The sequence below is a fragment of the Pan paniscus genome, chromosome 11, assembly GCF_029289425.2.
Source record: "Pan paniscus chromosome 11, NHGRI_mPanPan1-v2.0_pri, whole genome shotgun sequence".
Lineage (NCBI taxonomy): Eukaryota > Metazoa > Chordata > Mammalia > Primates > Hominidae > Pan > Pan paniscus.
In genome coordinates this window covers 34,592,974-34,616,368 of record NC_073260.2, presented here as the reverse complement: position 1 = coordinate 34,616,368, position 23,395 = coordinate 34,592,974, and the positions used below count along the sequence as shown (strand labels likewise).

General features: G+C 40.1%; 1 protein-coding gene across 1 annotated transcript in view; it reads right to left on the bottom strand.

Annotated features, from left to right (window-relative positions):
* Positions 1–5,652: 5,652 nt before the first annotated feature.
* Positions 5,653–23,395, bottom strand: part of ABCA1 (ATP binding cassette subfamily A member 1) — a 147,353-nt gene continuing 129,610 nt past the window's right edge. The window contains exons 37-50 of the mRNA XM_003809239.4: positions 23,182–23,359; positions 21,070–21,185; positions 20,814–20,958; positions 19,151–19,274; positions 17,935–18,064; positions 17,550–17,670; positions 16,700–16,762; positions 15,679–15,785; positions 13,179–13,320; positions 12,674–12,808; positions 11,626–11,729; positions 10,954–11,046; positions 10,051–10,294; positions 5,653–9,109 (exon numbers count right to left, since the gene is read on the bottom strand). Of these exons, the coding sequence (XP_003809287.2) occupies positions 8,969–9,109; positions 10,051–10,294; positions 10,954–11,046; positions 11,626–11,729; positions 12,674–12,808; positions 13,179–13,320; positions 15,679–15,785; positions 16,700–16,762; positions 17,550–17,670; positions 17,935–18,064; positions 19,151–19,274; positions 20,814–20,958; positions 21,070–21,185; positions 23,182–23,359 (1,843 nt within the window). The 3' untranslated portion in view covers positions 5,653–8,968. The remainder of the gene's footprint in view (positions 9,110–10,050; positions 10,295–10,953; positions 11,047–11,625; positions 11,730–12,673; positions 12,809–13,178; positions 13,321–15,678; positions 15,786–16,699; positions 16,763–17,549; positions 17,671–17,934; positions 18,065–19,150; positions 19,275–20,813; positions 20,959–21,069; positions 21,186–23,181; positions 23,360–23,395) is intronic.

Below are 23,395 nucleotides of genomic sequence, written 5' to 3'. Positions count from 1 at the left end.
TTCTCATTTTACTTGACTTGTTAGCAGTTGACCTCTCCTTTCTTCTGGAAACAGTTTCTTCGTTTCTCCGAAACACTCACTGCACAAGCCTTCATATCTCCTAGTCTCCATCTTGTCTCTTTGACCTCTGATGTAAGGACTGAGTCCTTGGACCACTTCTCTTTTCTATTTATACTTACTCCCTGCGCCATCACCCCCAGTCTTGTGGCTTCAAATGCTATCTGTGTGTGGATAGCTCCTCCAGTCCACACCTCTTTTCTGAATCTTTTTTCAAATTCACACATGTGAATTTGAATTCCAGGCTCATCACATCCAGGTGTGTTCCCCACACCTCCACCTGAATGTCTATTAGAAATCTCACACCCCTCTTGTCCAAAACTGAGCTCTTGATCTTTACCCAGAAACTTTATCTCAGCTAATGGCAACTCCAGGTTTCTGTTTTGCTCAGGCCACAGACTTCAGAGTCATTCTCACACTGCCTTTTCTCTCATACACCATTATGTACCTGTCAGCAGATCCCAAATATCTAGAATTTGATTGCTTCACTTCCCTATAGCAACTGTCCTGGTTCAAGCCAATCATCATCTGGATTTTTGGGAAGTGGTCTTAACTGGTGTGCTGCCCTTCCCCTCTGCTCTCAACCCTATTTTCCACATAGCAGTCAGAATAATCTAAAATATAAACCAGATCATATCACTCCTCTGCTCAACACCCCCTCCCAATACCTTCATATCGTCCTCAGAGTTATTGTCCAAGCCTCTAACTGTGGTCTACAAGTCTTTACATGATCTGTCCTGTTACATTTTCCACTCTCGCTCCAGACCTGACCTAAGAGGCTTTTCTCTGAACTTGCTAAACATGCTCTTACCTGAGGGTCCATTCCCACTGCCTCTGCCTGGAATGCTCTTCCCCAGACATGCATCTGCATGGATCATTTCCATGCCTCCTCAGGTCTTTGCCCTCATGAAGCCTTCCCTGACAACCCTATTTAAGATTGTAATCCCCTCCCACAGTGGCCCCTATCTGCTAGAGACTGAATGTTTTTGTCCCCCCAAAATTCCTATGTTGAAGCCTTAATCTCAACATAGGAGGTTTGGCCTTTGGGAGTTAGTTTTAGATGAGGTCATGTGGGTAATAGAATTAGTGCATTTATAAGGGCATGAAGAGCCCTCACTGTGAGGAAACCAGAATGTAAGCCTTCACCAGAACTTCTTCATGCTGGCACCCTGGTCTTAGACTTCCCAGCCACTAGATCTGTGAGAAAGAAATGTTTGTTGTTTAAGCCACCCTGTCTATGGTACTCTTGTTACAGCAACCTGAACTAAGACACTATCCCTCTCCCCTGCTTTCTTTTTCTGTTATCACCATAATTAATGTTTTACTTATATATGATTTGTTAATGTATGTCTCTTCCCACTAGAAACCGAATTCTATGACAGCAAGGGTTTTTGTTTTCATTATTGTCATATTACCTGTGCCTGGCATGTGATAAGCCCTAAGTACTTGTTGACTGAATTAACATATGAGATCTGTGAGTCTGAAAAAAGAAGTATATCATTCCTTCACATGTCATTTTGAGCCACTGTTAACAGATTACATAACTGTTATTGGAAGTGCCTCACTACTCCATTTGGAAAGTATTCCTGGAATACACGATGAATGACTCAGTAGAAGTTCTGGCTATGGGGGAGTGCCATCAACAAATAAAAATAATACCATTGCCTGTTGGTTATAAGTTGCTGTCACAGACTATGAAGGTATTTGAATTGTATTTCCAGGAAGAGAAACAGATATGCAACCAATCTGATTTGGTTCCACACCCTGCCACAGAAGTCCCAAAGGATAAGCAAATGCCACTTGTAGCCTCAAACTCTGGACTTCATTCTCAGCACCATCTCTTAACCTACCGAGTAAATCTTATGAACCTGACTAGGGTGGCAACTGAAGTTGTAGTACTTTCTGTCTTCAAAGGAGGGTGAACCTGGAGTATGTTGGAAGAAGTGTTAGGTTCATTAGAGACACCTCTTTCATAACTGCTGTCACCTAGAATGTCTATTCTCTAAGCACCTTCTTGAAAGAAGCACATTCCCCCAGGAGGAGGAAATGGTTTGTTTTCTTTAGTGACAGTTGGCCCAGGATCCTAAGGTAAAGGAGTCTGGGCACTAGAAAAAATGAGTTTTATAATAGTCGATTGGAAGGAATGGAAGTTTTTGAATCACAGGCTTCTGCCTTGAAAGGGCAAGTCCGTAGTGGTCATGAACCACCCAGAGTGTGTACAAGGCTCCTGCCAGAAGAAATGCCTGTAGGATTAAAAGCAAAACAGCCAAATCAAAAAGGAAGGGCACGATGATGCCCAGGTGCAGCCTATATGATTAACAGACAAGGAAAGAATCCAAATAAAAGTTCTGTAAACCAGCTGTTGTCCTGTTTTCTGTTTCCCTTCAAAGCAAAAATATAGATTTGTGTATATTTGCAGTCTCCCCTTCCTTGCCTCTCAGTCTTCCCTGAAAATCTATTCCAGTTAGGTCTGCATCCTTGTCATGCTGAAATGACTCTTATGAAGGTCACCAAGGACCTCTGTCTTATCAAATTCAATAGCCGTTCCTGCCTTTACTCATTTACATTTCTTACTCATCTTCTCAGCAATGTTGGATATAATTGACAACTTCTGCCTTCCTGAAACAATAATTCTCTGAGCTTCAACATATGGCATTATACTCTTCAGATTTTACTCTTTCTCACTGGCCAGTCCCTCTCAATTTTCCTGGCTAGCTTCTCTTCTAAATGTTATAGGATCTCAGGCTCAAGAATGTTCCCTATCTTCATTCTCTCTAGGTAATCTCATTCAGTCCCAAGGCTTAAATATATACGTACCAATAACTTGCACATTTTTTTTTTTAGATGGAGTTTCGCTCTTGTTGCCCAGGCTGGAGTGCAATGGTGCGATCCCAGCTCACTGAAACCTCCGCCTCCCAGGTGCAAACGATTCTCTTGTCTCAGACTCCCAAGTAGCTTGGATTACAGGCATGCACCACCATGCCCAGCTAATTTTTTTGTATTTATTAGAGACGGGGTTTCACCATGTTAGGCTGGTCGCAAACGCCTGACCTCAGGTGATCCACCCGTCTCGGCCTCCCAAAGTGCTGTGATTATAGGCGTGCACCACCACGCCCGGCCAACTTGCACACATTTATCTTATTTTCCTTCATTGCCCCCGAGCTTCAGACTGAAATACCCACTGCATTTTTAACACAACCATCTACCTAGTTCAGGTCACAAACTAGAAGTCACCTTGCTAGCTCTCTTTCCCTCAGCCCTTACATGCAGTCTGTCAGCAAGTCCTGCTGGATCTATCTCCAAAGTGGATACTGAACATTACCATAGCTCCCTATCTGTTGCTACCATCTTAGTTCAATCCACCATTATCTATTAGTCTTCCTACTGTCCTTTCTTCCCATAGTAGCCAGTGCTCTTTCTGAAACAGTAGGTCACACCACTACTGTTTAAAACTCTCCAGTGGCTCCTTGTTGCACTAACAATAAAATCCAAATACCTTAAAAAGGCTGGCGAGATCCTGTGAGATGTGGTCCCTGCTATCTCTCCAGTTCCACCCCCTGCCACTCTTGTCCTTGCTAACTCAGTACAAGAGACATTAGTACAGATAGCTCTTTTACCACCTCAGCTTGCCAAGCTTTTTCCCACTGGGGCTTTTGCAACACTTATTCTTTCTTCCGGGAATATCCTTCGCACCCACCTTGAAAGGCTGCTCCTGCTCTTTTTATTCGATTCTGAGCATGTCACTCCTCAGAAAAGGCCATCTCTGACTTCTCTCCATTGTTATCCAATTACCATGTCTTATTTTCTTCTTAGCACCCATTGCTGTCAAAATATATTAGATGTGTTTGTCCACACATCATCTTTCACCACTGAAATATAAATTCATTAGAGCAGGAATTCTATTTTCTTCTACATTGTACCCCCCAGTACCTAGAGAAGTATCTGGCCTACAGTAAAGTTCAATAAATATTTGTTAAATTAATGTATATTGATGCTGATGTGATTTTACAAGGTCAATTTTAACTGATACCTAACTTCAACAAAAAGAACCCTCTGCCACTTGACTGAACCTGTACCTTTGGACGAGTTTCTTATCCACTGAGCTGTAATTTACTCATATGTAAAATGGTACTTTTTACCTCATAGGGCAGGTGTTGAGAATTAAATGAAGTGCATGACAACACAGTAAACACTTGAAAACTGAAGCTAAGTGGTTTTTTTTTCTTTTTACTTAATGTAGACATTACCATTACAAAGTGTCAAGTTTTTTGAATCTGGAAAAGTTCTTTTGGGCTTTTCTACAGATAGAAGAATGTTTTAGTCAAGACTCATGGGTAGGGCCAGGCAAGGTGGCTCATGCCTGTAATCCCAGCACTTTGGGAGCCCAAGGCAGAAGGATCACCTGAGGTCAGGAGTTTGAGACCAGACTGGCCAACATATAGTGAAACCCCATCTCTACTAAAAATACAAAAATTAGCTGGTTGTGGTGGCGCATGCCTGTAGTACCAGCTACTTGGGAAGCTGAGGAGAATCGCTTGAACCCGGGAGGCAGAGGTTGCAGTGAGCCAAGATCATGCCGCTGCACTCCAGCCTGGACGACAGAGCGAGATTCTGTTTCTCAAAAACAAAAACAAAAAGCAAAAACAAAACCTCATGGGTAACATATTTTCATCTAAATTACCTGCCTTTTTATTTTTCAATAAAGTTTTTTCCTCTCCCTCGTCATTGTTCACGAAGAAACAGTGTTCTATGATTTCATTAAAGTCACTATAACATGAACTTCAAGATAGGAGGATGAAGTTATGATGCTGATGCTCAGGGGGCATCTTGGCTCACTTGAAGCCAAGATTTTTCTGCACACAAAGTTCAGATCTGTGCCACAGGAAAAGGACTGCTCACGACACTTTGTCACAGCCATTCCTGAGGTCACAAATAGAGACAGCCTCTTGTATCTCCTCAAAAGGACTGTTTGACAGGGATTCTTCAAGTAGCAAAATAAGCAGACATCTCTTTCTGAAACTGATTCTTAATGAGCTATGAAAAATACATTTACATTTATCAGCACTGCTCATATGTTGTCTGCACAGCACTTATTACAGGAAAAAAGGAAGGCATCACCGATATTAGTATCATTTCTGTTTCCACATCTACTTCGCCTTCCTGCTCACCATTGCCACCACCCCCAGCACCTTCCCAGTATAACTGCTACATTGTGTCCTTATATTTTTGGTTGAATAAACAAAAGGGCACTGAAGGCTGCCTTTGTAGCTTCCCCTATACCAAGTGAACATTTATTAAATAAGCTCAGCTACAGAGCATTTTCAGAAATCTCAGTGCAGCTTCATAATCATTAAGCAGAATATTTATCTAAAAACCTCTAACACTTAATACCAGTTACTCAGTATCTTAACCAACATGAAAATACAAAACAACCTTTTATTTTCTAGTAGTCCCCTCAGTTCTCTTTTATGATTCAGGGAACATTTGAATCTTTTCTAAAGTTTTTCCTTTTGATCGAAATCACTTCCTCTCTACTTTTCTAATGGCTTTATAACCCTTCAACAGTAGGTGGTGCCACAAATGCACAAAAGTAAATTTCTGTAGACCAACAGAACTGTCACAGCTTTATTTTGTGACTCATTATATTACAACATAGAAATACGCATTTTAATACTTCATATAAAGTTATTGACATACAAAATTTTTTTTTCTTTTTTCCTTTTAATGAAAATGATTTAACTTAGAAATCTCTTGTGAAACTTTTGTCTAGTTTTGCAATTCTCAGATATTCCAGTGCAAAAATAGATCCCATTACAGACAGCGTAAAGTGCTTGGAATGAGGGCCAATGATGAACAAAGAGCACAAAAACAGCTTCATCTTAGGGTATAAGAAGGGATAATAGCATACCTAAATCCTTATGGAAATAGAGACATTCTAAGGGGGATGCAACAATTTTGAAAAGAATTAGAGCAATATTTCTACAGTATTACATTATTACTAGTAGATAATAACAAGGGTACAAATTAATGTCTCAATATCAAAGTGGTTCAGTATTACATGACACATGGCTCTTTGGAAAATATTTTACCTGATATATACAACCACAAGAAGAAAACACAGACAAATGGCTTTAGTCAATGATTACTATACAGTGAATGAATGATGTGCAACATTTAATAGTCACAAAGCATTTGCTTTCAGTACAGATAATGAAATACAGTAGTGTGAGGTTTGGTTGTTTTTTAACAATGAATTGTGCTGGGCATTTATGTATAGAGGGCTTATTATTTTCTTCTGTATTTCTCATATTCACAGTTGTTAATAAGTTTTCTGAGGTGTCCCAAAGATGCAAAAGCAGAAATTTTTGAACACGTATTTTGAGAATTTCTGAAACTCACATAGGTACATTCCACAGGGAATATACAGAAATTTTGCTTGATTGAGTATAGAGTTGGTAAAAATTTCTACCAAAATTAGGTTTACACAGGAAAATGTAAAAGATTACTATTTTAAAAGGTAACACAGTATTAATGAAGATGTATAACTATAGATTGTTTCTAGCTTCAGAAGAGGTCCTTTCAATCTGTATTAAAATGTTGTGTTTTCTTCAAAATAGTTCACAGTGCCTTTTGATTTTGTAAAATATGGCCTTGAAGTCAGAGGAACCGAAGTAAGGAGTTGCTCATAGATTTACTATAATGAAGAATTAGAATATGATTTTAGTAAAATGAGGAAACCATAACTTTGATTTTGAAAAATATTAAATGAGGAGAAATTATTCTATAAATTCTATATTTTTGAAGATACTGTAAAATGCAACGATGCCATATCACTAGTTATTGGAAATATGCCTTCATTACTTATATTTAAAATCAATATTGACTTTAACTTCTAAAACAATCATTTTTTTCTTTTTCAGCAGTGGGTTATATAATATTCTGTAAATTTTAAAAATATAGAAAGATTAATTTGAAATCTGAAGTCTTACACCTTTAGCGTTAATATTCAAATTTTGGAAAAAGTGGAAGACGTTAGTAATGATATTGAAAGATCACTTGAACTTCACCAAACAATAGTTCTCTCATATTTTTCTTTTCTCTCAAGACAGTTAACAGTAAGTATTAGTGAAACACTATTTTTAAAAATGTTTACTGACTAGAAAAATAAGACTGGGTTAGAAAACTCTGAAAAATGCTCCATATGGAAGCATTTGTTGTTTTTATATTTTTCTTGACTAGTGATTGAAGAGATGAAAAATTTGAGACTGTCAGATTTAATGGGGTATCCAATATCTGCAAAGCCAATTATTTGAAGGTACTAAATGCCATAAACACAAGTTGTGTTTTTCAGCAAGTTTTCAGGCTAGCTGTTTTCCCTGTTGAAGAATTCATTGTTTAGACTTGTGACCCTTATACTTTCTTGGCTTTTGCATTGTTGCAATTAAAAAAAAAAAAAAAAAAAAACAAGCTGCCCAATATTGTTACAGTGGGCTCCTACAACCACAAGACAACCTATATTTGTAAACCAGTGAGCTGAATAACATGGCACAGGAAGTGTACTGAGACTTAATTTCTCTCTACTCTTATACATACGTACATATTCTTTCAGCTACAGCATACACTCAAAAAATATTTGATGAATTGAGATTAAGAGTATCCTAAATGATCTGAAAGAAACTCAAATATAATGTCATGAGATCTTGACCATCACGTTGCTTTCTAGGCACTAGTCATGACTGATATGCAAACTTACATAAGAAAATAAAAATAGTGGGGCAGTGGCCATACTCCTCTATACCACAAGGTTCTACAAAGAGGCCATTCTAAGGATTCAGAAGTCACTGATAGAACTTAAAATTCCAAATAACATTAAAAAGTACAAAGATTTTTGTCAAAATACAACTCCACCTTTTCATTTTCTAGATTAATTTAAAAAGCCAGAAATAATACACTTGTGTCAGATAAACATCTTGAGATGCAGTGTACCATGTTAGCAGACAGTCAGGACAAATGGGCACAGGCTTCCCTAGGTTTGAACGCACAATCTCTTTAATCCCATGCCCTGGCTTCAGCAGCTTGCAGCCCCAGCAGTTTGGCTGTTGATTCTTTGCCTCTTACCAGGATCTAAGTATATTTAAGAGTCTCATAAGGATGACCCTGTAGACCCCATGGCTGGAAGCACAGGACAATATAACAATGGAACCAAGTTTCCTGTGCCTAGAGACACCCACATTTTTGTTGCATGTTACTGCCACCAGAACAGCTTATCAGAGGGAATCAAAGCAGGACGTTAGCCACACATGGCACCATTCTGTCAACTGATATTCAATGTTGATAGACTCTGAGCAGAGCAGCTTTCACAAAAGTGAGCATGACACACCATGGTGCTTCAAACTTTCTGAAAAACTTGGCACTAATAACTCTGGCACACTCATTGCCAGCAATGGATGTGTCACCGGGAAACCAGTCTCCTGGCATGGCATGGCTTAGTGAATGAGGATGTGCATACCTTTTGATTTTGATCAATAATCGCTGGCCATGATTACTTGATGAATTATTGTTGCAACCCCAGTGAGAATACACAGGAACAACAACAAAAAAAAAAAGTGTGAGTTCAAACCCATATGTCCATTGGGTTCCATAATAGAGTTTCACATAGGTATAGGTAAAAAACTAAATTCAAGTCTTTCACTTGAGAGCCATACAAGACATAGGCTACAAAGGCACTGCCCCTGTAATGGAATTTTGTTTTCATTGCATTGAATTGCATTGCATTGAATAGTATCAGTACAGTATCCAGTTTACTTCTTCCCACATCAACTTCTGGCTCTTTTCTCCACAACACTTCACATGGTGCAAAGGAAAGTCTAGTTCCTCTTTACTTTCAGCCACCCCGTATGAACAGGATTCTTCATACATAGCTTTCTTTCACTTTCTCATCCTGTAGAAAAGATGTGAGTACTGCAACGTCCACTACTGTCTGGTTTTTGTGTAATGAGAGGTCCTTTAAGTGGTCATCATCACTTTGGTCCTTGGCAAAGTTCACAAATACCTGTTAAAAGATTAAGATGGACCTTTATAAATACCACTCAACTTGCTCATTCTTTATTCTAGTTCTGTTTTTCCAGATGTTGAAATTAGGTCAAGTAGGAGCATACAGAATTGCATAAATGGATTAACTAGAAAACTGTGTGTGAAGGAGGGAAGAATACTTGAAAAAAGCAATAACAACTTAAAAATAGACTTTTTTTTTCCCCCTTGAAATGGGGTCTTGCTCTGTCCCCAGGCTGGAGTGCAGTGGCGAGACCTTGGCTCACTGCAACCTCCACCTCCTGGGTTCAAGCAATTCTCCTGCCTCAGCCTCGCAAGTAGCTGGGACTATAAGTGCGCACCACCATGCCCAGCTAATTTTTGTATTTTTAGTAGAGACGGGGTTTCACCCTGTTGGCCAGGATTATCTGGATCTCCTGACCTCATGATCTGCCCGCTCCTCAGCCTCCCAAAGTGCTGGGATTACAGGCATGAGCCACCACGCCCGGCCAAAAATTGACTTTCTATATCGCCCCCCACCCCTACATCACCAACTGCTCAGTCATCCATTTACTTCGGCACATACAGTCTTGATTAAAGGGAAGAGGGAAGAAAATATTTACTGAGTACTTATTAAGTGTCAGGACCTATTTGGTACTTTTTTATCTAATTTAAATAGGATTAGGCACCAAGTAAAATGCCTGGCCCATGGTAGGTGCTCACTAAATGGTAGTTTTTATGGTTATTATTACAGTAAATTCTCACAATAATCCTATAGAGTACATAGGCATCATCTCCCTTTTCAGGTTCAGAGAGGTTTAGTAAAAAGCGTAGCTAGGAATAGTAGATCAGGAATTCAAGCACCAATTCAAGATACAAACTGCTCTTGGACCTATGGGCGGGAGTGTGGGGGCAGGAATCCACACCCTGAGAAGTAAATCTGTTTTGACACTCAAAGCTTACTTGGTCAAGTGTTGTCTGAGAAACAGAGTAGTCTTCTATGTGGAGTCGCTTTTTGCTCTGGGAGAGGATGCTGAATATCCTGGCCAGAGAAGATAATGAAGATGGAAGCTGGTATTGTAGCATGTTCCGGTGTTTCTCTTTTAGAACACTTCCAGGAAATGCAAGTCCAAAGAAATCCTGGACAGGCTTCAGGTCCGGGTTGGACCCTGCTATTCGTACAACTATTGTATAACCATCTCCAAACCTGAAAGCAGGAAAAAAATACCCAAATGGAGGATGTCCAGAAAACTATTTAAAAGAATACTGAACCCTGGGAACCCAACTTGTGCCATGAAAAAGGGCGGCCCCTGGCAGGCCCAGAAATAAGTTTCTGAGAGAAGGAACCAGTTATCATTTACTAAATACTTATTTTATGTGAAGCACCATGCCATGTGCTGTAAATACATGATCTCCTTTAATCCTCACCTGGACCCATGAAGTCTGACACATGTTACAGAGAAACTGAGGCCCAGGGAGTTAGTCACTTGCCCATGGCTCAGAGCTCATAATTGGTAGGGCCAGGATGCAAACCCATTTGTGTTTGACTCCAAAGCTTGCGCTCTCACCAGTACTGGCACATGTAAATTTTTTTCATTTCATCTATAGCACAAAGCTAGGAGGTAGATCTTCCAGGGAAACTGACTCTTACAGTAGTTAAGTAACTTGCCCAAGAGTCACAGAACCAGTAAATGGTAAAGACAGAATTTGAATGCAGTTCGGACTTCAAAGCCCTCATTCTTTCCACTATACTGTTTTGCTCAGTTTTATTTCCCTTTATTTTAGAGCCACCATTTATATACTCACAAAAGAATAAATATCAAGCCTTCTCACTAGGCACTATCCCAAAGAAATTATCTTTATTACCTATTTTTTAGATGCTGGACACTGCCAAGGCATCTGAACCTTCCATTGACCATGATTGCCATCCTAGTGCAAAGAGCTTCACATTCTTCCATACTGCGGTAAAACAGAAAGAGGTTTTAGTTTTAGAGAGATTCTCTGTAACCATAAGAACATCACCATGACTTCCAGCATTCCAGCTTCCTAGGGAATTGTATTCTGTTACAAGTACATGTGGATATAGGGATGATGCTGTTCAGTGTAGTGGTGTTTACAATTGTGAACAAGTTGGAAATAATCCAAATGTCTACAAAAGGGGGAATAGTTAAATAAGAGTATATCCTAATGGAATACTATCCAGCTATAAGAAATGACACCTAAATGCACTGACTTGGAATAATGTTTACAATATATTAAGTGAAAAAGAGCAGTATTTATACTGGGCTTGCATTTTTGTAAGAATATGCATAAACACACACACACACACACACACACACACACAGATTTGCATAGGAAAATTCTGCAAACATAAACAGCCCAGTGAAGACAGTAGTTGTCTCCAAGTCATATAATTTCAGGTAATAATTGTTTTACTCTTTGCTTTTCTGTATTTTCTAATTTTTACAAAATGATCGCATATTCTACTTGGAAAGTTAAAACATCCCACAGTGAGGAACCCAAGACTTTACTACGGACCTATGAGATGTAAGCACTACTGATCTCCCCTCCTTGACAACACTTAGGGCACAATTCCACAAGAACCGCCGGGCTTTGGGATCCATGCCTGTGGTGGGTTCATCCTGTAATTAGAATAAAATAAGTCTTATTTGCTGGGGGGAAAAAAAATCGAAGATAAATTTGTTTTTAAATGCAGAAGCATCTTTGAAACAGCTTAAATTTTAACTTGCCATTCTAGTTATTTCTTGATGAATCAAAGAATTAGAGTAACTTTCAAATTCATTTGTAAACAAGGTCATTATTATAAATGTCTTATTGATGCAGGAAACTCAAATATTCTGAGTACTTTTTTATATAATTAAATTTCTCCAAATAAATAGGGAAGGAAAAAGGCCATTTAGTTGTAATTATCTTTTCATGACTGATAAGTATATACTAAAACAACTTTTTGTCTGAAATCTCTATTGAAGTCAGTATAAGATTGGGGTGAAATTCCTTTTTTATTTAAATTCCAGCTCACTCAGATTACCCTAGTATATTGCAATTGTTAGCCTTACAGAAACAAATTCCAGACCGAGGTGGAATACATAAAAGCCTCAAAGGCTTCTTCCCGTAATAAAATCAATGCTCTTATCTACAGAAGAAAAAGGGTCAAGGGCCACTGCCCAGTCTGATCTGTTTTTCATCTATCCGTGTGTAAGGAACTATGACCTAGTTGCTACCTTGGGGATTTTAAAGCTGTGTCCACACTCTTCATTTTCAGGGAATGAACACAAAGATGATTAGAAAGAATGTTCCAGAGAAAGATCAAATCACATATCCAGCCTCAATCACACTAAGAAACAAAGTGCTTGGAGTGCCTCTATTTGGGAGCATCTGCAGGCATGGTACAGCCACCCCAGTGTGTGCCAAGGGAGAAGCTTCCCTCTGCTTTTCCAAGGTTGCTCTGCTGTCCCTGGGGGGAGACAAGCCAATCATACAACAGCCCTGGACATATAGGACTTTTGAACAGTCATGTTTTCCACTCAGGCCAGAACAATAGTTTTCCATCCACAGTTATACTCACCAGAAACACCACAGGAGGCCCGCCGATCAAAGCCATGGCTGTAGAGAGCTTGCGTTTGTTGCCTCCACTATAGTTACCAGCATATTTTTCTCCATACTTCACGAGGCCCAGTTTCCGAATCGCCCACTCACCAACCTACAGTGATAAAAAGCACCTTGACTTTGGTCTGGCTTGGGAATTTTATCATGCTGTCCTACACATACATGTATGAAAGTTCTTTCACTGAGTAGGACTAGATTCTATAATCATAACCTGACAACTGGTGAGGAGCCAAAGCAGGGAGAAGGGACTCGTGTGGTGGGAGCAGCACTCCCTCTCTGCCCACCCAGCCCTGCCCCACCACCGTTACAGTTTCCACCCTGAAAGCAGATACAAAGAACCAGCATTTTGTGCTGCTGCATTCATGAGGAAAAACAGCCTGAAGTCAATGCGTGTGGAAAAGCCATAAGGTATATATTGTCAGGATGCCAAAAGAGACAGGCTGGCTTTCAGGTGCCCACAGTACCTTGCCAACTTCTTTCTCTGGGACTCCTCTCAAAAGGGCAAAGAACTCCACGTGTTCTCTCCCAGTCAACAGCTCTGTGATGGCATCAAACTGAGGGCAGTAGCCCATGTTCTGATGTACTTCATGGATGTTTGATAAGATACTGCAAAGGACAAGAAAACTACTTAGATTTTAAGCAGGTAGAGATACTCTGGTCAGACAATCTGGCCTAATGTTCCTGTAAAGTGTGCTTCTCCATTACAAAGATACCAATACATCTGCTGCTACTTGAAAGCACAGCCTTTCTGCCCCCAGGATGCTAGCTCTTCCTGGCAGGCAGGGTTCCTGCCTCTACCCTCCCCAGTCCTTGCACCTCCCTGGTTCTCTGAACACTTCAGTCTGCAGGTGCAGTCCCATTTCAGAATTTCTGAGGTCATGCCAACCACTGCACATTCTTTACCAACAATCGCAGTCACACTACCCCAGGGCTTTAACGCTAAGGCCCCATCCTAGACTTCACTCATATGCACCATTCACATGCACCAAATGAGAAGGCCCAGAAATTTTTAGTGTGAGCAACACAGAACCTAGAGACACAATTTACGTGGTGGTGGGGTGGTTTTGGGGTTCTATGAAGCCAGTCAAGTGAAGAATCAGATGTGAGAGAAGTTCAGTGTTCACATTCCAGACTGATGACTGCACCTCAGCCACAGTGGCATTGCCATGAACTTGGCCTTCTGGCAGCATTCATTCCTCTCTGTGTATCTAATTAGCACCCCCAGGGTCAGCCTTTTTCAGAATTAGGATTGAGGCACACATGGACACCATGCCAGGCCCTCACAGCTATACCAACCAAATCAGTTCTTACAACCAGTCCCTGTGACAAACCTTACTATGGGCTGGTTATTACTGCCACTGCTATATGTGTCAGGAGCTTGGTACTAGGAGCAAGCCTAGGAAAGCAGTTGTGCAGCGCTAGGCCTGCTATTCCCAGAATGTCTGTTCTCTTAGGATTCCTTTACATTGCTACTGCAAAAATGTAAGAGACAGGAGAGGAGATCATGAATACATTAATTTCCTTGCTCTTTTCAATTTTATTGGCTATCCCCCTGTCCAGTGTGTTCAAATTGTGAATCATTGTTCATTAGTGGGTTGGGAAATAAATTTAGTGGGTCATGACCAGCACTTTTTAAATGACGCAGTATAAGGTAGAATAAGAAATAGCAGAGTGCACTACAATTAGTAACAGTAGGTACTGCTTTATGAAACTTTAGGTTATACATGTGTCTACATGTCTGTGTGTACATACTAGGTTGAGATATAAAATGTATTTCCCACAAGGGTCATGGTCAAAAAACTCTGAAAGCCACTGCCTTGTACTTTGTCTCCACATAATAAGTCCAGAGAAGCCGGGCGCAGTGGCTCGCGCCTGTAATCCCAGAACTTTGGGAGGCTGAGGCAGGTGGATCACCTGAGGTCAGGAGCTCGAGACCAGTCTGGCCAACATGGTGAAACCCCGTCTCTACTGAAAATACAAAAAAATTAGGCAGGCATTGTGGCGGGCACCTGTAATCTCAGCTACTCAGGAGGCTGAGGCAGGAGAATCGCTTGAACCTGGGAGGCGGAGGTTGCAGTGAGCCAAGGTCACGCCATTGCTCTCCAGCCTGGGCAGTAAGAGTGAAACTCCGTCTCAAAAAAAAAAAAAAGCCCAGAGAAGCCCCACATATTTAAAGTACTTAGAGTAACATTATCTAAGAAGCCTATAAAATGTAGCTGTATTCCCAAAGATCAGATTGCTTTGTGACCTGTGCAGTCTCAGAAAATGGCCTAATGGTGGCTCAGTCAATTTATATGCTCTTTAGAGAGGGCAATTTACTTTGTAGGAATTGTTCCTGAGGAAATAATAAAAGATGTATACAGGGACATATTTACATAGTGAAAAATGGAAAGTAATATGTGTCCAACATTTATAAGGAATTTATTAAATAAATTATAGGTACATGTACATAGGGGAATTTTATGTAGCAATGTAAAATTCCACATCTTAGGAAATGTAACCCATTGGGAAATATTCATAATACACTCATTAACAATAAAAACTAATTTTAAATTCTACATACAGTATGATCTCAATTGTATGGCACATTTATATGTGTATATAAGACAGATGTGGGGTGATGGAAAAGTTCTAAAACTGGATTGTGGTGATGGTTGCAAAACTCTCAATTTACCAAAAATCACTGAATTATACTCTTAAAAAACAAGCAAATTATATTGTATGTAAATTATACCTGAATAAAGCTGTTAAAAGAAGAGAATGAGACGGAAAGGAAATGTAAATTGTGATTATCTCTAGATATTGAAATCATGGATGATTTTATGTGCTTCTTTACCCTTTACTATATTTCAACATTCTTATGAACTCTAAAAATACCACTGTAATAAAAAATAACAACCTATTTCTTTAAATAAATTAAAAATAAAGTCTTTGCAGCAAAATACAGGCCACTTCTTTTCTCACCTATTTTTGTTAAGGAAAGCATCTCCTCTGGTAACAGTGGTATCTCCTGTTAACATCTTGAAAGTTGATGATTTTCCAGCCCCATTAACTCCCAGGAGCCCAAAGCACTGAAAAGGAAAGATTAAGTTGTATAAGCAAACTCTAAAAACATGAATATATATGCCCCTAACACGTAACCACCTCAAACCTTCAATTCTTAAATGTCAGAGAAGAATCAAATATTTTCTTGGTTTTAACACATCGTATAGATATTTAAATATGTATTTCATAATGGGACCATTTTAAGTGTGGCTGTATTTATAAATATTATTTGAGTTGTCAGGTTGAGGCCAAAGTTAATGTGTGAAAAACAGTAATGAAAGCCAGCTAGCCAAATTGCACCACCTACTCTGGCAAAAGGGCATAAAAGAACACAAACGGAAACCAGAAAGGAGAAAATCTATTTTTAAAAAACTATTTGAATGTCATGACCATCCCAAATGGATCACAAAAGCATGTTTTAGATGTGCGTGCTTTTTCTGTTTTTGTTGTTGAGATGAGTCTCACTCTGTCACCAGGCTGGAGTGCAGCAGCACAATCTGGGCTCACTGCAACCTCCCCCTCCTAGGTTCAAGCAATTCTCCTGCCTCAGCCTCCCGAGTAGCTGGGACTACAGGAATGCACTACTATGCCCAGCTAATTTTTGTATTTATAGTAGAGATGGGGTTTCACCATGTTGGCCAGGATGGTCTCAATCTCCTGACCTCGTGATCCGCCCACCTCGGCCTCCCAAAGTGCTGGGATTACAGGAGTGAATCACTGCGCCCGGCCCCATGCTTTTTCTTAAATTGTATTGGATTCTCTAAAATCATTCTCTTGACATACAAGGTCCCTTTCTTCTCGATGACTAATTGCTCCATCCTGGCATAAATACAGAAGCCTTTAAAATCCACTTTTACCTCTTAACGAGCATCGTTGCTTGATTGGGTAGAGATAGTCTGAACTAATAGGGACAAACGCAATATAGACAAAGTGTCTTTACCTCACCAGGAGGAATGCCCACGCAAATCCTGTCAACAGCAGGCTTCCGCTTCCTTCTATATATCTGCAACAAACAAAATGTAAACATTCATAAGCCTCAGTGACTCACAGCTCTCCCAAGCAACTGTGGAAGGCAGGACTATAAACCACATACACTGCAACATAAGACTTGTCAATAACCCTAAGCCATAGGCATATTTGATGTGCCAAGAGCCTTGGTCTGCGTTTGTGGCGACTGGCTTCTGAATGATTCCGAAGCTCAAAATAGAAGTGAACTTACTTTTTAACCTGTCTTTTTAGAACCGTATCATTCATTATTATCTACATAATTTTTCATCTATTCAACATATATATGTATTGCAGGTATTTTAAAAATTAAATTCCACAGAGTAGAAATTTGTAATAAAAATATTGCAAATACTGTACAGATTCCAAAAAAGTAAAATTTGGAGATGCTGGCATCTAGAGGGCTGATATAGACCCTCTTGAACACTGGCAATATATCAGCTTTTTGGACTATGAAACTCAAACTCAAAATCAACCATTTATTCTCTCTACCTCAGTTTTGACTAGATATACCATATTAGTATGTTTTAATAACTAACACATAAATGTAAGCATATAAAACCAATGTATTCGAGAATGGGAATTCATATCACAAAAGAATTCTCAGTAAGAATTCTTTAAGAAGTCTCCATGGTGTTTTTAAAATAAAATTGACAGAACCTTGGTATAGATGTACATTTTGGGAACACATGCCCTTTTATTAAGCAAGTCAGCAAACTGCTGGGTTACAGCACATAAAGCTGAAAAAAACTGAAGATGAGCTATTGTAACCTGTACTCTCTCACCTTCGTCAACTCCTTGATTTCTAAGATGTCATTCTGGCCTCCACCATCAAGAATTCTCTGTCTTTCCCGCCTCACATCTTCATCTTCATCATTCAGAGGAGGTAGCTTTGCATTTACAGGTCTTGGGGGAAAAAACAAGAAAAATGAACCTTTCAAACTATTTTTCAGGACAAAGATTCAGTCTCTAACGTAGTATTATAAAACCTACTTGCCACAGTCTCCAGGATGGGCAGGGAGGGGGCTGCGGGATGCCCACATCAGGAAAATCAGTTTTATCACATATTTTGAGTTCAGTTCAATGCAACCCCCATTGGTGAGTGTTTCCCTGTGCGCCTCCTCTGTGACCCTCAACCAGGTGCTCCACGGGTTCTAAGAAAAAGCTCACCTGGGCCTGATGAAGAATCTGTACTGGATCAGAACAGTAATGAGGAAGAACACCACCCCTTCCACGGCCATGGCGAAGAGGTTTCGTCCCACCAAGTCCCAAGATAATGGTGACACAAAGCGATTCTCCCCTAGTAGACACAATGCAGAGATCCGGTCAGAATGGAGGGATCAAAAACCATGGCCCTTCCTCAAATTTGGGCCTATGTTCCTTAAAATTCACCAATCTTCCAATAAACACAAATGGCTATCACCCATGACAAGGAGAAAAGAGTAACAAGGGAGTGATCACTTTCCAAGTCTGATTTGGGAAAACTTTTTATGACCCAGTATCAATCAGAATTTCAGAGCCAATGTGTATTCGATTTGTAACTTCACTGAAGATATCTAGTATTTCTTTTTTTAATGAGACATGCCAAAAATCCTTTTAAAAAGGCAAACGACCCAAATAATTTTTACAGTCAGTATTTTTAATAAATTCTAAGTTTTAGTAATAAGAAATATCAGAAAGCACTTTAAGCAGATTCCCCTTTCAGTAGCATATATCCTAGTGAATCAATTAAACCACTAGATTCAATTAAATCTAGTTCCATGTAACCATTCCTTAAATTCCTTACATATCTCCTTTGTACCCCAAGTTGCAAAAAGCCCCTCTTCTATGAACAGTAAATAACATGGCCCATTTGACTATATTATCTAATGGATGAATAATAATCATATGGCTACAGGAGAAATATTTTTAACCATTCTAAAGGTAGAAAAAGATGTAATACATTATAATTTTATAGACTGTGTAAAAGATAATAAATGACCTCATCTGCAGGCACATGATTAGCCTAAAAGAGCCAAAGTTTGCATCTTTTCTTCTGATTCCCTGACCTTCTAATTCTCAAAGTTATGGTTTGACTTTTCCAGTGCTTCTAACCAACCCAGACAGTGGCATGAGCCAGTGGATCCAAGCAAATGCCACTATTTTCCTTACCTTCAAAACTGCCCTTTCACTTTTCCAAATGCTATCAGAGACACAGACAAATGGTTGTGTCACAAAACCCATGCCACAACCAGCTGTGTTGGCATGAGCCCTGTCACTGGGCATGGGGGTGGGGGAACATCCTGTGCTTAGTCACCTGCTTCTTTCCAAAACAAAGTTCAGGGTACCAAGGCCTATGCAGAGTGCCATCTCCATTAAAGCATCCTACAGCCACTGCTTCACTCACCAAACCTTTCCAGGGCATCAGCCATTGCCTGGTTTTTCACCATGTCGATGAGCCCTCGTCCCAGGCAAAAATGTGGGAAGATCAAGAACACGGACTTCAGGATATCATTGATATTATTCAGCTTCTAAAAAAAAAAAAAATGGGAGGGAAGGGAGGGCGAGGGAGAAGAAACGGATGTCATTCATGGTTTATCCTAAAAATGTATCAAATTCTGAAATATGGGAGTGAAGAAAAAATTTGATTCTCTAGGGACAAACCGGACCTTTTAATTCAGATACCAATTAAATAGCAGCAGGCATAGCTGATGATATGTAGCAATAAAATTCTATTCTTTAGAAAATCTGGAGAAATGCTCTGAGTATGGAGAAATAATGAATAAAGCTTAGAAACAGGCTAGATTTAATTAAAGCAAATCCATTAAAAATCCCTTAGCATTTGAAAAGCAAATTGCTCATGTCTGGGTCAATATTTGAGTTTCAGGATTTTGTCAGAATTTTAGAAATTCTTCTCAAATACATCAGAACTTATGATCCCACAAGGCAACAGTGGCCAAATATCTACCAACTGAATAAGGGGCTATATGCTGGATGCACTGTGCTAGGGCATGGGAGAGGCAACATTAGTAAGAAACAGACTCCACTCCGAGTAGGAAAAGTATGTAAACAGGAAATTACCATGTAAGTGGATGTGCGTTGTACTGGAGGCATGGACTGAGGACTCTGAGAGCACAGAGAAAAGAGAGAACACCCCCCAGCAGGTAAGGAAAGCTTCACATTTTAGCTAAATCTTGAAGGGCAAGGGATATACTACCAGACCCTGTGACAGAAGAAGAGCATTTCAAGCCAGGCCTACAGGAGCATGGTGGTTGGAGGCAACTCATCTGAAGCTTACAGCTGGGAAAGGGTGGGGTGGGTATGGACAGGAAGAGTTGTGCAACTGTAAAAGGCCTTGTGTGCTGTGTTTGGACAAAGGCAATGACAACCGGAATGGAGAGGAAGCCTTATTTTAGAGGTCCATACCTGGAAGAACTGACAACATAACCAGTTGAATGTGGGAAATCTGCAACAGCAAAGCAAGCATCTAGGATAACTCTAAGAGCCAGCTTGGGCAACCGAGTGGATGGTAGTGCCACTGAGTGTGACAGGGATGGCAAGAAAAGCATTGAGTTCCAAGGGGAAAGAAAACTAGGACATGTCCAGGTTGGGGTATCTATATACTATCTAAATGGAGCAATCCACTAGGCAAGTGAGAATTTGAGATTAGAGTTCAAGGTTATGATCAAGGCTAAAGGCATAGATCTTAGAGATGACAATAAAAACACCAAGAGAGGTGATGGTAAAAGCCTTAGGACTGAATGGCGTCGCCCAGCTCTCATGTGTAAAGTGGAAGGCAGAGGAGCTACTCTTGGTAAGAGCAACATTGAAAAAAGAAAGAAGTAAAAAAAAACTGTCAAAAGAAACTGAAAGGCTTGACCAGCAAAATGTAAGGCACAGCAAGAAAGAAAGGTGCTTTGCCTTCTCAGGGAGGACAGACTCTGAAGACAGGACAAGGCAGTCAGCAGTGTCAATACCACCGACAAGTGGAATAAGATCACAATTAGACACTGTCCTCTGGCTCCCAGAGATGCTCATCCCAGCAGGAGTGTTCTCTCTGCATGACTCACATTGTCGGTGAACAGCTCCAGCACAAAGGTGGCCACGCTGCCATTAATGCCAATGAAGAGGTTCACGCTGGTGAGCACGACATAGGCTGTGCTGGGGATCTTGAACACAAAGGAGGCTGGGTACATGAGAGGTGTGATTGACCACCTGTTGAGACACAAAAAGATAAGTGTCTACTGAGAGTCCCTGCCCTCCTTCTGACACTGGGCACCAAATGCCTTATCCACTGTGCAGCTCCCTCACTCAGAGGTGACTTACCCATACAGCAAAAGTAGAAGGGCTAGCACAGGCAGATTGGTGGAGGACACATAGGACTTCTGCTGGAAGCAGATGAAGATGATAATGACCAGTGTGGCAGGGACAACGTAATTGCACTAAAAGTGAAAACAAAGACATCCAGTTCACCCCTAAATCAAATATACAATGCATCACACAAGTTTTCACCATTATCAGACAAGAAAGGGCAGATAAACATATTGCAGAGTAACTCTGAATTAATGAAGCCACATAAACTATTAATCAAAATACCCGACAATACATTTTGACAAGCATTTTCCCCTTGGCTGATTTTATAAACTACATGCCCTTTCTGTCTTTCCAACAGTCAAGCCAAGGTGTCACACTCAGTAAACTTACTGAACGATGGATTCCCAGTCAGAGTAATTTTAATTTCACAGGCAGCAAATAAGCCTCTATTCTTCTTCCCGAAGATGACTGTGTCTGTTTCATCATTAATGCTATATTATAGTCTGCCCAAGTTCAATCTCACATGTAATCTATTTATGAGGTAACTGCTCATAACATGAATGTCAGAATTGTTTCATCGCACTGAGAATAATTTTAAAGTCTGTCCTGACAGTGTATCAAGCAGTAAAATGCAGAAATAAAGACTTGACGATAGGACAATTATGAGAATTCACAGCTGGCAGAGCAAAGCACAGGCAGGGAAGTGATAGTGGGGCTTGTCAGCCGCTAGAAGAACTGCAGCTTCAGACTACAGGGCTCTGCCTCAGTCCAATCCTACTTGATGTGTTTATCAACAACTTAGATGAAGACATGCTTCTAGCAAATTTCAGGAGCTCTAAAGCAGGGAGGGACAGGTAATACCCAGGAAGACAAAAGATGGGTTCAGGGACTTGACCTTTCATCTCTGAATCACCTATGCCTGGCATAAGTCAGACACACAGCACTCAGTCTGTGTTTATTGAAAGGAGTAATTACTGAATCAAGATAAAACAAAAATAAAACCCATGTAATTTAATATGGATAAATATAAAGTTTAGTTTCAAAAAAATCAAATGAATTTGTATAGAATGAAGGAGACCTGAATTTCACAATCATTTGTGTGAAATGGAGGTTTTGGTTTACCACTAAGTTGCCAGTAAGACGGTGCTCCTTCCAAAATGCAAAATCTCTGTGCTGCAGTAATAGAAGTGTGAGCTAAAGATCAACTCCCTCTGGACCCATAACCATTCAGACCACAGCCTGAACACAAGGTTAATTCTTGGCTTTGCTTTTGAAAATGGACATTCACAATATACAGCATGGCCATACAAGGACAACCGGATCAGAAGAGTGACACAGTCTAAGGGGCTTGGTATAAACAGCAAAGATCTCATCATCATCTCCACCATCATTGCTCACATTTGTACAGTGCTTCGGAGGTTACAAGGTGTATTCTCATATATCATCTTATCTGGGTAATACTCAGGTTAAATGAGAGTATGAGAGTTATTTTTAAATATTCAGGGACTTGTTCGGTGGGAGAAGAATTAGATTTGCTCTGTGTAGCTTATAATTAATAGAAGTTACAGGGAGATATATTTCAGGGAGATATTGTAAAGTAGAGTTGAAATATAATTAGAACTTCAGAATTCCTTCAAATCCCCCATATTGGTCCAAATAGAAGCAATATATTGTGGCTGGCACAAAAACATATTTGCAATGGATGGATAAGCTGCTGATAAAATGTACAGAGTTTTCAAATGACAGATGGCTTTCCTAGTAAGGCAAAGAACATTCTGACTCTGGAGGTTAAAACCCATCAGAGAAGTTAGAGGCATTGACTTGGAGTTTTGACTTGTATCTCTCTGATTCTTGGGAAAGTTGTCACATAGGAACTTAAGTGGTAGTGGTATTAATTTTCATCACTGTGTACAGAATTTTCCCTCTGGTGTGACATGAACTCTGGTAACCAATGCTGTGTTTGGTGTCATGAAAGTGACCACCTGCCTCTGGCTATTTCTTTTTCATACATCTTTAGAGTAGCTGGAACATTTCCTGATGATAGCCAGAGCTCTTTCTTTCTTATCCATATCAATCCATGGCCCTGACAGACATCAGAAAGATACAGCAGGCCTGTGTCCTTACCATATCCCAGACAAAATTAGAGAGCCAGTAGATGACAGGCTTCACTCCACTGATGAACTGCAGGTGTTTTGCTTTGCTGACCCGCTCCTGGATCAGGAATACGACAAAGCTGGCTGGGACGAAGGACATTGCAAAGATGACACAGATGGACACAAGGACATCCACTGATGTGGTCATCCTGGAGAGAAAAAGCGTGTGAAAATCTGAGGGGTCT